Source organism: Nelumbo lutea, chromosome 3, assembly GCF_056320005.1.
Source record: "Nelumbo lutea isolate HS-2025 chromosome 3, American lotus-T2T, whole genome shotgun sequence".
Lineage (NCBI taxonomy): Eukaryota > Viridiplantae > Streptophyta > Magnoliopsida > Proteales > Nelumbonaceae > Nelumbo > Nelumbo lutea.
The window spans coordinates 38,743,282-38,755,618 of NC_142686.1; the positions used below are offsets into that span (position 1 = coordinate 38,743,282).

Below are 12,337 nucleotides of genomic sequence, written 5' to 3' on the forward strand. Positions count from 1 at the left end.
AGTGTAGCCCGTGAGCAGGTCTATGGCCAAGACACTCAGATTTGGTCTGTATCGGCCAACCCGAAACAACTTGATATGGGCCCATATTGGCCCAATACAGACAAAGGGAATGAAACCCTGAGTTTCTATGCGTTCAACATATTGGGCCCTTGCTGGAAATATACATATTGTTGCAAAATTTTAAAACCTGGCTGTTAGCATTCGCATGGCCTAAGAATGGCGAGGTCTATTTGAGGGATATTGTAGTGGAGGGGGACTCAGATGTGGTGGTGCAATGACTGCAATAAAATGAACAAGCCCCTGATAATATTGTTATTACTTGAAGGAGCTCTGAACCTGCTGAAGTAAATGCAAGCTTCACATGGACTTAGATCAGCAAATGTTCTAGCTGATGCAACACGGCTAGACAAGGGGTGAGCAGGGCAAAATGTTCTGGAGCAATTTGTTGTAAGAATAAGAACCTAACTGTAGGGTGAGGGATGCCTCATAGTTATCAATGGAAAAACCTTGACCAACTAATATTTGGGATTTATATGGGTAGTATCTTAATTGAACATGTTTCTTTAAGATATCAAGGCTAAAAGATTCAAAGCTGTCAACATTCAGATGGGTCAAAGTGTCAGGCCATTGCTGGTTTTGCTTAATTTTTTGGTCAAATAATAATCAGAGTTTGTTCATTAAATTGTTAATCCAGAGTTATCTTTCAACTAATTCATGTTGAAGAAGGATTGATTTAAATATTTATTTTCTTACTTTTACATGCTTTATTTTACTGATCATTTCATTCTTGGCATCTGCATTTTACACTTTCAGAAATACTATTATTTGATTTGTTTCTCTAGCCCTGACTCCTTGCAAAAGTGTTGTTTCGCTTACTCTTGTAGTTCGCTTCTTTCCCATTCACAGGCCAAGCATGCGATGGAAAACCTTGAAGTGCCTGTTGGGTAAGCAAATACTTATTTCTCTTATTATAAGCTGCTCCCTATTACGTATCAGCTCCAACATCTTGGTATATTTGTGACCTTAGTTACACTGCATTTATAAGGATTGGTTGGGTATCTTTAGCTTTTTAATAGTCTTTTATTACAATCTTCTGCTTGTGAGATGAGATGAATTGTTTATGTCCTGGCATTAATAAATTTCACTTTTCAAGATGACCTATCTTCGATAAATATTCCAAGTAAATAAATTTAATCGTGCATCTGTTCTGGGAGAATCCCATTGCTTCATCTATAGTATAAGGTGGGAAAAGTTTTTTTTTTTTTTTTTTTTTGTGAGTAACCCATCACTTAAAAACCAGTTGTGCTGAATTTTCTTAAGTATCCTATCCATATTGTGATATAATTGGTGTTGGGAGTATTGTCATCATAGTTGTTTCTTACTGTTTATGCTTCTTTCTTATTCATTCTTGAGGCTGTTATATTTAGGGGGTATAACAATCTATTTAGCCTTTTTACTTAAGTAGGACACTTTAATCAATTCCGTGTTGTTACCAAACAGCTTATTGCTATAATCTTATTTTATTTTTGAGAAAATAATATAAATACAGATCTAGGCAATTGGGGGAGTGAATTTTTCTCCAACCAGCAACTCCTTTTCTTCTCTATTCATGGCTGCTCTCTTCTTTCTTTTCTTCTCTTTATTGTACTTCTTGGGCTATCTTCTCCCTTCATCTTGGGGAATTTTGCGAAGTAATGCAGATATGATTACTTATCATTTTTTTGCCTCTTGTTGTCTTGTTTTTCTCAAGTATAAGTGATTCTGAACTGAATTTTCTCCCTCTATTTGTTCTATTACAAAGAGGGAGTTGGGAGTTTGATGTGATATGCCGCTTGTGAGTCAAGGAAGGTGGTGGATATGCTGGTCATGTGGTGTGAGAATGGTGATTACCCATAATAGATTGTTTTAGCTTGGCAATGTTTTGTATGGATACTTGGGATGGTCGTGGTGGGACCACTAAAACAAGGTTTTGCACATATTGCAGTCTTGATGGCCATATAATTGGATATTGTAGAAATTGTCATGGAGTACATTTTTGTTCACATTGTGGTCATGAGGGACACGCTTTAACTTTTGCTGTCTCTTAAAGAAGTGCTATTCATTAGAGATACATAGTGTCTTTGTTGTCTTATTACTAAAGAATGGGGCTGGCAACTTTGATCCCAACCCACTTGATCCACCCAACCCACCAACTTGAAAACCCACCCATACCCACCCACATATCATGTGGGTCACTGTGGGCCTAACAACTCATTTGGGTTAGGGGAAAAGGGTCAGGGTGGGTTGGGTCAAGTAATACCCATTGGGTCATAACATCAATCATTAGGGTTTGAATTGCTTTGGTTTACATTAGGGATCGAGTAGCTGGAAGAAAAGAGTAGGAAGATGACATTGACGACAATGATTGATGTTCAAAGTGTTGAAGATTAATTAGTTTTATGATGTTTTTCTGAGTAGATGTTTTATGTTAGTTGTTAGATAGGAGGTGGGGACCACAATAGTTATGTGATTCCAAATTTTATTATTTTTTGAGTGTTATATATGTTGTTTTATGTTTTGCTGCCCTATAAGGGCATAATTGTCTTTGTACTGTTTTATTATTTTAGTATAAATAATAAATGAAGGGGGCAGCCAGATTATTGCTCTCTTTTTTTTTTCAACTTCTCTTCTTCTCCTTCTCTCTTCCTTCTCTCTTCAAGAAACTACTTTTCTTTCATATTTTTTAATTCAGCATATTTCTACTTGGTATCAGAGCATCGGCTAGGGTTTCTTGAAGCATTCTCATGCAGCCCTAGATCAGCCGGCTGCATGAAGTAGTAAAGGGCTGATCGATCTGCTATTAGATTGCCCAGTTCTTGGAGTTTTTGGTGGGATCAAGACATTAAAAAGGTGATCTACTGTTCGACATCAAAATCAGGAAGAACTGGAGTACGGGGAAGAGTCCCAGAATAGTTACTCTTTGTTTTCGATTTGATCTTGGGCGCCCAGGTATTGTTAGTTTAATTTTGATTTTCTTAAGAGGGCGGTTTGGTTTCTAGAATTTTCTAGGACTCCCGGAGTGATTGATTCACTTTTCTCTCTATTGGGAGGTGTGGGGAGGAGAGATATTTCCCTCTAGCTAGGGTTTTCTTCTTTCGGAAGGGTTGGTTTCAGTGTGTGTGATATTAAATTATTTTTTGAAGGTCTCCAATCTATTTTTTTTTCTTACTGTTGAATTGTTTTGTAAAACAAGAGTAAATAGAGGAAGAAGAAGAATTTGTTATATGTATTCATCAATCTCGTGTATATATATACAAGTTACAATTTCTATGTTAGGAAAGAAGACTAATTAAATTCCTACAAATCAGTCCTACAATCAAGGTAAATCATATCTCCCTAGTATTTACTTCTTATTCTGTAACAAGTATTTACTTCCTATTCTGTAACACTCCCCCTCAAGCTGGAGCATAGATATTAATTATGCCCAGCTTGTTACAAAGATAATCAACCCGGACCCCATTAAGAGCCTTCGTGAAGATATCTCCCAGTTGTTCTCCTGTTTTCACATAACCTGTGGAAATCAAACCTTGTTGAATCTTTTCACGAACGAAATGGCAATCAATCTCGATATGCTTAGTTCGTTCATGAAAAACAGGATTAGATGCAATGTGAAGAGCAGCTTGGTTATCACACCATAACTTGGCTGGTATTGAAGTTTTAAGGCCTACTTCAGTCAGAAGCTGATATATCCACATTATTTCACACACAGACTTGGCCATAGCTCTATATTCTGATTCTGTGCTCGAACGTGAGACGACATTCTACTTCTTGCTTTTCCATGAAACTAGATTTCGTCCAACAAATGCACAATAGCCTGACAGTATAGATTAATAAATCATCATCCTCCCCCTGACTTGAATGAGGAGTAGATGGAAAGAAAGGTGTATCTTCTAGAAAATTAACATCAGCTGACACAAAATATTTGTGAAGAGTAGGACAATAACATCTATACCCTTTTTGAACACGAGAATACCCAAAAAAAACACACTTTAAAGATTTTGGATCTAGTTTGGTAACCTGAGGACGAACATCCCGAATGTTAGAATGCTTGAGTCAGGGGCATTTTGGTCATTCTGGTGTATCTTATTGAAAGTGAAATGTCTATTGTATTTGAGTTTAAGTTATGTGTCCCATCTTCTATGAGGGACAAAATTATCTTTCTTGTAACTCAAAATTTTCATGAATAAAAGTCAAGTGGGTCGGCTAGGAGAGTGACTTTTGAACATCCTCTCTTCTAGTCTGGTCGAACACTCTTCTCCTCTCCTTCTTCTTTCTCTTTTCTTTCTTCTTTCTTCTTCTCTACTTTGACCTAGAAACAACTAGGGTTTATTCACATGGTATCAGAGCATTAAGGTCTGGTGTTCGTTTTCTTGCTGTTGTCTTCTTCCTGGGTTCGCCGCCAGCTTCACAGTAGGCTTCATCCTACAACTCATCTGATTGAAGACTCGATAAAGGGCAGAACAGGAGTTGTCGTTTTGAGGGCCTGGAGGTGAGAATGCCTCTGGCCGGTGCTGTGGTGGTCGTTGAAGTGGTATACTAGACCCTCTATTCAGTGTACGAAGAGGGCTGGTCGTATACAGGTATGGACATTGCTGTCGTGTGCTCAGAAATGGACTGTGAATGCTGATTTTTTTTGTGCTTCGAAAGTTAGTTGTTGTGGTGCTTGGTGAAACTGATACACATATCAGTCATGTCTTTTTTTTGTGTTTTCTTGCTCACATGTGTGCTGAAAGAAGAGTGGTAGACTACTGATGTCCACGACAACAGTGGTGTGGTGTTGATTGTGTTGTGGTGGCTGACATATCTATGTTTTTAAATGCTTAAAAGTGAACCCCTAGACCTTGTGTGTAATCAGTTCTGCAGTGTGCAGAACAAGTGTTCGATGAAATGACTTAGTAATTTCAGTAGTGGTGTGTTGGTGGTAAATGGTCTTGCAGTGTGCAGTCCAAGTGTTTGATGTGTTGACTGAATGATTTCAGCTTTAGAGTGTACTGTGTAATGTGCAGTTGAAGAAAGTGGGTTGGTGGTATTGTAAGTGAGATAAGTCTTGTGACAAGTGTGAGATTGTGGTGTATATTCAGAGGAGACCTAATTGAGATGGCTTCAACTGTAGTTGGGAATGACAACAAAACAGGCATCATGCTCTCTTCAGATTATCTAAGTGTTCAAATGACATCCATCAAGTTGAATGGTGAGAACTATGTACCATGGGCAAAATCTGTGGAGGTGTTCTTGAAGGCCAAGAGGAAAGTAAAACATGTGAGGGAGGAGACACCTTCCTCTGATTCTCCTGGGTTCAGTGATTGGGAACAAGATGATGCACAGATAATGACATGGCTTTGGAACAGCATGGAACCAAAGATTAGTGTGAACTTCATGTTCCTAGATACAGCCAAAGAGATCTGGGATCATGATAAAAAGTTGTACTTTGGACAAGACAACACAACTAGGGTATATCGGTTATACCAAGAGTACTTCAATTTGAAGCAAGGAAGTCAAAGCTTAGAAGAGTATTATGCAAGTTTGAGAAACATCTGCAATGAGCTAAATGTGTATCACCCTCTAACATCAGATGTCCAAATCCAACAATAGCAACGTGAACAGCTTGATGTGACTAGGTTTCCTGTGGAGTTGAAGGCTGAGTATGAGCCTGTTAGAGCACAAATATTAGGGGGATCAGATCTCCTCTCACTTGAAGAAGTTTTTGCCCGTCTTAAGATGACATCCATTGAGCCAGTGGAACATTCTTCCTTTTCTGATAGATCTGGTTTGTTAGTGACTAAAGGGAGTAGTCGTGGAAGTAGAAGTGGTGGTGGCAGCAGTGGTCCTCCAAGCAACCGTGGTGGACACATGTTTAACCGGGCCAGTGGTCGGACTGGAGGCCGTGAGTCGGGGGAGGCCGTGGAAAAGGAAGGGGTAATGCTCAGAGAAAATGTACACATTGTGGCTTAGAGGGGCACGCAGTTAATTTCTGCTATGATTTGCGTGGTCCACCCAACACTTGGGCTAACCATGTTACATCTAAGAGTAGTAGCACAATTACTGAAAGCCAACAAACTGCACCAACCCCCTCCACAACCACTTGTGCTTCCGGGTAGGAAATGGTGAGTGTACCACGGGCAATATATGAGTAGTTCCTTCAAACATCTCAGCAGAACACAATCACACTTGCCCATTCAGGTATGACTTGTTTAGCTTCCAAAGCCTCACCCTGGATCATTGATTTTGGCGCCTCGGACCATATGTCTGGGACTCCTGATGTGTTTTCTTCCCTTTCTCGCACCTCCACATCTTAGACAGTTACACTTGCTAATGGTTCTACATCTCCTATTTGTGGTGTTGGTGATGTTGATCTCTCCTCATTGTCTTTAGCATCTGTTTTATATGTTCTTAAGTTCCCTTTTAACCTTATGTCTGTTAGTAGATTAACCAAGTTCCTTAATTGTTCTGTAACCTTCTATCCTTCTTCTTGTGTGTTTCAAGATCTCAAGACAGGGACGAAGATTGGTGGAGGGCATGAAGCCGGTGGTTTGTATTACCTTGATGGTGGTGGCCCTCCAGTGGCTTTTCAGTCGTCTCTTACTCCTCTCCAATGGCACTGCAGACTTGGTTATCCCTCTCTCAAGGCTTTGAAGCTACTAGTTCCTTCTTTGAGTCATCTTTCATCATTAGATTGTGAGTCATGTCAGTTGGGAAAACATCATCAAGTTTCATTTAGTCCAAGAACTGATAGTCGTGTCTCAAGTCCTTTTGCTTTAGTTCATTTTGATGTATGGGGTCCAGTTAAAGTGGTGTCATACAATGGGTTTAAGTATTTTGTAATTTTGTTGATGACTTTTCAAGGATGACATGGATCTATCTTATGAAAGACCATAGTGAATTGTTCTCTATTTTTCAGAAATTTCACGCTGAAATACGCACTCAGTTTGGTGTTCATATGAAAATACTTCGCTCCGATAATGCCAAAGAATACATCTCCTCATCATTTCAGCAATACTTAGAACATCATAGAATAATTCATCAAACTTTTTGTGCCTACACCCCGCAACAAAACGATGTAGCTGAACGAAAAAATAGACATCTTCTTGAAACTGCTCGGTCCTTGATGATCAATATGCATGTCCCAAAGCACTTTTGGAGTGATGCTGTTCTTATATCTTGTTTTTTAATAAATCGGATGCCCATGTCAATCCTTGGAAGTCAATCCCCTTTCTCCGTGTTGTTCCCCATTTTGTCTCTCTTTCCTCTCACCCCAAGAGTCTTTGGCTGTGTTTATTTTGTTTAGCACTTGGGGCCTGGAGTAGACAAGTTAGATGCTTGGGCTACGAAGTGTATTTTTCTTGGCTACTCAAGGACTCAGAAAGGGTACAAGTGTTATAACCCTAATTTCATAAATCGTTTGTGTGTTTTGATGTCACCTTCTTTGAGTCAGTTCCTTTTTTCTCCAATGTTGGGGTCTCTTCTTCTCCCTCTGTGGTTCCTCTTCTTGTTCCGGTTGTGGACCCCCTTGCCGTAGCTCCCACTCCTACTGCAGATGCAAATCATATGCCAGTTACTACAGAGAGGCCGCCAATTACTCAAGTGTATACTCGTAGAAGTGCTTCGGCTCCTCCACTTCAGCACCCGCCAACAGATCCTGCTACTGCTCCCCCCTCAGATCTTCATCTCCCTATTGCTTTGCGGAAAGGTAAACGTACTTGTACTTCTCATCCCATTTCAGACTATGTTTTCACTTCTCACCTTTCTGCTTCTCATTGCAAGTTTATATCATTACTCTTATCGGTTTCCATTCCCAAGATTGTACAGGAAGCCCTTGCCTCTCCAAGGTGGCGGCAAGTCATGGAAGAAGAACTCTTTGCTCTACAACATAATCATACGTGGGAACTCACCACCCTTCCTCCTGGTAAGCACACTGTTGGGTGTAAATGGGTCTATACAGTGATGCATCTTCCTGATGGCAGTGTGGAACGATTGAAGGCACGGTTAGTGGCCAAGGGCTATTCTCAGTTATATGGTGTGGACTATATGGAGACATTCTCTCTTGTGGTTAAAATTGGTTCAGTTCAGGTGTTGATCTCATTGGCTACTATGTATGATTGACCTCTCCTACAACTTGACATAAAAAAAATGCCTTCCTACATGGTGATCTTGTTGAGGAGGTGTATATGGAGCAATCACCAGGGTTTGTTGCTCAGGGGGAGGCTGGTAAGGTGTGCAGGATCAGAAAGGCAATCTATGGACTGAAACAATCTCTTTGTGCATGGTTCGGCAGGTTCAGTGAATTGGTGAAGGCCTTTGGGATGAAACAGTGTCAGGTTGATCATTCTGTGTTTAGCTATAACTCAAAAGATGGAAAAATCTTGCTAGTCGTGTATGTGGATGGTATTGTCATAACTGGAAGTGACGGCAATGGAATTGATAGGCTGAAAAAATTCTTATAGGACCACTTCAATACGAAAGATCTGGGGAAGCTAAAGTATTTCTTAGGAATAGAAGTTGTGAGGTCAAAATAGGGGATCAACCTATGTCAGAGGAAATATGTTCTTGATCTACTTGAAGAAACAGGGTTGTTAGGTGCTAAACCAGCAGAGACTCCTATGGATCTCAATGCGAAGTTAAGTGTGGATGCATGTGAGGAGTTTGATGATCTTGGAAGATACAGAAGGTTGGTGGGAAAGTTGAACTACCTGACCATTACCCGACCAGATATATCATTTGCTGTGAGTGTGGTGAGTCAGTTTATGCAACATCCCCGGGTTCCTCACTGGGAAGCTGTTATGAGAATTGTTAGGTACCTAAAGGGTGCTCCAGGTCGTGGTTTGTTATACCAAAAAGGAGGACATCTTGAGATAGTAGGGTACACAGATGCTGATTGGGCTGGTTCTATATCAAACAGGAGGTCAACCATAGGGTATTGTACCTTCCTGGGCGGCAATCTTGTAACTTGGAAGAGCAAGAAGCAAACTGTGGTGGCAAGAAGTAGTGCGGAAGCAGAGTACAGGGCTATGGCCCATACCACATGTGAACTAGTATGGCTAAAGAACCTACTACAGGAGATGTGTTTCTCAATTGACAAACCCATGAAACTATACTGTGATAACCAAGCTGCTGTTCACATCTCATCCAACCTTGTCTTCCATGAAAGAACTAAACATATTGAAGTGGATTGTCACTTTGTGAGAGAGAAAGTGATAAGTGGGGTAAGAACTACATCTCATGTGAGCTCAGGAAATCAGTGGGCAGATATTTTCACAAAAGGATTGTCTCGGGGAAGAATAGATTACATTTGTAACAAGCTGGGACTATATGATATATACTCTCCAGTTTGAGGGAGAGTGTTAGAATGCTCGAGTCAGGGGCATTTTGGTCATTCTTGTGTATCTTATTGAAAGTGAAATGTCTATTGTATCTGAGTTTAAGTTATGTGTCCCATCTTCTATGAGGGACAATTATCTTTTTTGTAACTCAAGTTTTTCATGAATAAAAGTCAAGTGGGTCGGCTAGGAGAGTGACTTTTGAACATCCTCTCTTCTAGTCTGGGCCGAACACTCTTCTCCTCTCCTTTTTTCTCTTTTCTTTCTTCTTTCTTCTTCTCTACTTTGACATAGAAACAACTAGGGTTTATTCACACCGAACAAAGAATGTACAACCAAATACCTTAGGCTCAATAGGAAACATTGTTTTATTTGGAAACAGAACATGATAAGGAGTCTTACCCTGAAGGACAGACGAAGACATACGGTTAATCAAGAAACATGCTGTGGAAACTGCATCAGCCCAGAAAGGTTTAGGAACCGTCCTTTGAAATAACAAAGCTCTTGCAATTTCCAGAAGGTGTATATTTTTCCGTTCAGCAACCCCATTTTGAGATGGTGTATCTACACAAGAAGTTTGATGAAGAATGCCATGCTGAAGCATGTAAGTTTGAAAGGATTCTGACAAGTACTCCTTAGCATTATCACTTCTCAATATTTGTACAGAAACATTAAATTGAGTTTTAACTTCAGCGCAGAAAGCAAAAAAATGAGAAAATACCTTAGAATGATTTTTCATTAAATATAACCATGTCATACGAGAGTAATCATCAACAAAAGTAACAAAATACTTGATCCCAGTTTTGGACTCAACTGGACATGGACCCCAAATATCTGAATGGACTAACTCAAAAGGAGCACTAGCTCGTTTATTGACTCTAGGACTCGAACTAAGACGATGGTGTTTAGCAAATATAACAAGACTCACAATTTAATGACGACAAACTCTGAAATTGAGGACAAATTTGCTTTAACACATGGAGAGAGGGGTGGCCCAACTGACAATGTGCTTCAAAAGGGGTTACAACTCCAGAATAGGCTATGGATCTTGGAACTTGTGTATCAAGGATGTAGAGACCTCCAGATTCATGCCCCTTACCAATAATCTTCTTCGTCGTAAGATCCTGAAATAAACAATAATCAGGAAAAAAATGAGACATAACAATTAAGGGTACGAGTGAGTTTGCTAACAGAAATTAAATTAAATGATAATTGAGGTAAACTAAGAATAGATGACAAAGGAAGGGATGGTGTTGGACTAATTGTGCCAGACCCAATGACCCAGAATCAGTGACCCATTTTGAAGAGGAGGAAACAAGACATGTATTGGGTTTACATGACTCGATGATGGTAGTAACAGGAGTAGATTGAGGTTTCAATGATTCTTGGTATTGAGCAAATTTGGCATACTTATCTGCAGATATCATAACAAACTTCTCAGAAGTATCCGTGGTGGATGCAATATGGGCAGACTGAGTTTTCTTATTCTGCAATTTCTTGCAATCCCGCTTCATATGTCCTGGCTTATGACAGTAATGACACACTATCTCTCCTGACTCCTGTCCATGAGTATTAGTATTCCTGTCATAGTTACTTGACCTGTCATAATTGTTGGATCCTCTACAACAATCACTCCTGTGTTGTTGTCTCCCTAATTCAGATGTATTATTGCGGCTGACAAGAGCACTACTAGGCTGAACAGGTGGAGAACTTTTTGTACGAAGGACCCTACTGAAAGCATCTTGTAGAGATCTCTGAATTGGAAAGAATATGAGATTTAGCAGTCTCAAATTCAGAAGGTAGGCCATTTAAAAAACTCATAACAACCATCTTTTCTCGCTCAGCTTGTTGAACAGTCACATCAGTACTAAACGGAAGCAACATATTAAGTTTTTCATATGTTTTCTTGAAATCCATGAAATAGCTTATAAGAGACCTATCGCCTTTGTTTGCCCTGTAAAAGTCTTTGCACACATCATAAATGCGGGAAATATTCCCCTTTCCGGAGTACAAGAACTCTAGATAGTTCATTAATTCCTCAACAAATCCACAGTGAGTAACTAAACCAACCACCTCACTTTCAATGGAGTTGCATATTTGCAAGAACAAACGAGCATCCTCCCTCAACTAAGACTTTCTCGAGTCATCATTAGGAGGGTCAAATATAGTTGAACAGTTTTACTCCAATCCAGATAATTAGAGCCATCAAGCTTATGCTCAGTTATTTTTGACATCACTAGAACAACATCCGACATAACTACTGATTTCTTGTCTGCCATAATCTCAAAATTCAAATAAACAAAATATTTTGAACACTGAAAATCAACGTAGCACACCTGTTGAAAACACTAGAATGGATATGCACGTGACAAAGCACAAATATGTGCTATACAGGACGAGGTGAGCCAAAAGACAACGACCGAAAAATTTTCCGGCGACAGATGCGCCTCCACGCCCCGGCGTGTGTGACTGTGGCAGAATCTTCAGGCGGCGCGTGAGACACACGCGCAAGGCTGCTGACTGCCGGACTTTGCAGAATCTCTGATCGGCGGGCGGCACTTCTTCCTGGATGGGTGGTGAGAGTAAAAGAAAACTGCTCCAAGGAGGTGGCCCGAAACACCCAAAAAATTTTCCTCTACCTACTGTTTACTTAGAAAAAAAACGAAAGGGCAGGCATAGACTAGATGCTCTGATACCATGTAAAACAAGAGTAAACAGAGGAAGAAGAAGAATTTGTTATATGTATTCATCAATCTCGTATGTATATATACAAGTTACAAATTCTATGTTAGGAAAGAAGACTAATTAAATTCTTACAAATCAGTCCTACAATCAAAGTAAATCATATCTCCCTAGTATTTACTTCCTATTCTGTAACAAGTATTTACTTTCTATTCTGTAACATGTTTGAAGTAAGATGGAGATTTGGAATACTGAGATGAAATCTACCGATATTGTGGGATTGGGTGTTGGAGGTAGTAGTG

The 12,337-nt window shown here is 39.8% G+C and overlaps 1 protein-coding gene across 13 annotated transcripts in view; it reads left to right on the forward strand.

Annotated features, from left to right (window-relative positions):
• The window catches only part of EMB2191 (Cytidine/deoxycytidylate deaminase family protein), a 91,933-nt gene that overhangs the window by 37,981 nt on the left and 41,615 nt on the right, over positions 1-12,337 (forward strand). For all 13 annotated transcript variants that reach the window (XR_016109970.1, XR_016109972.1, XR_016109973.1 and 10 more), the window contains one exon: positions 907-944. Coding sequence is in view for 10 of the 13 variants with exons in the window: in XM_088978411.1 (XP_088834537.1) it covers positions 907-944 (38 nt within the window). In the remaining 3 variants the exon portion in view is untranslated. The remainder of the gene's footprint in view (positions 1-906; positions 945-12,337) is intronic.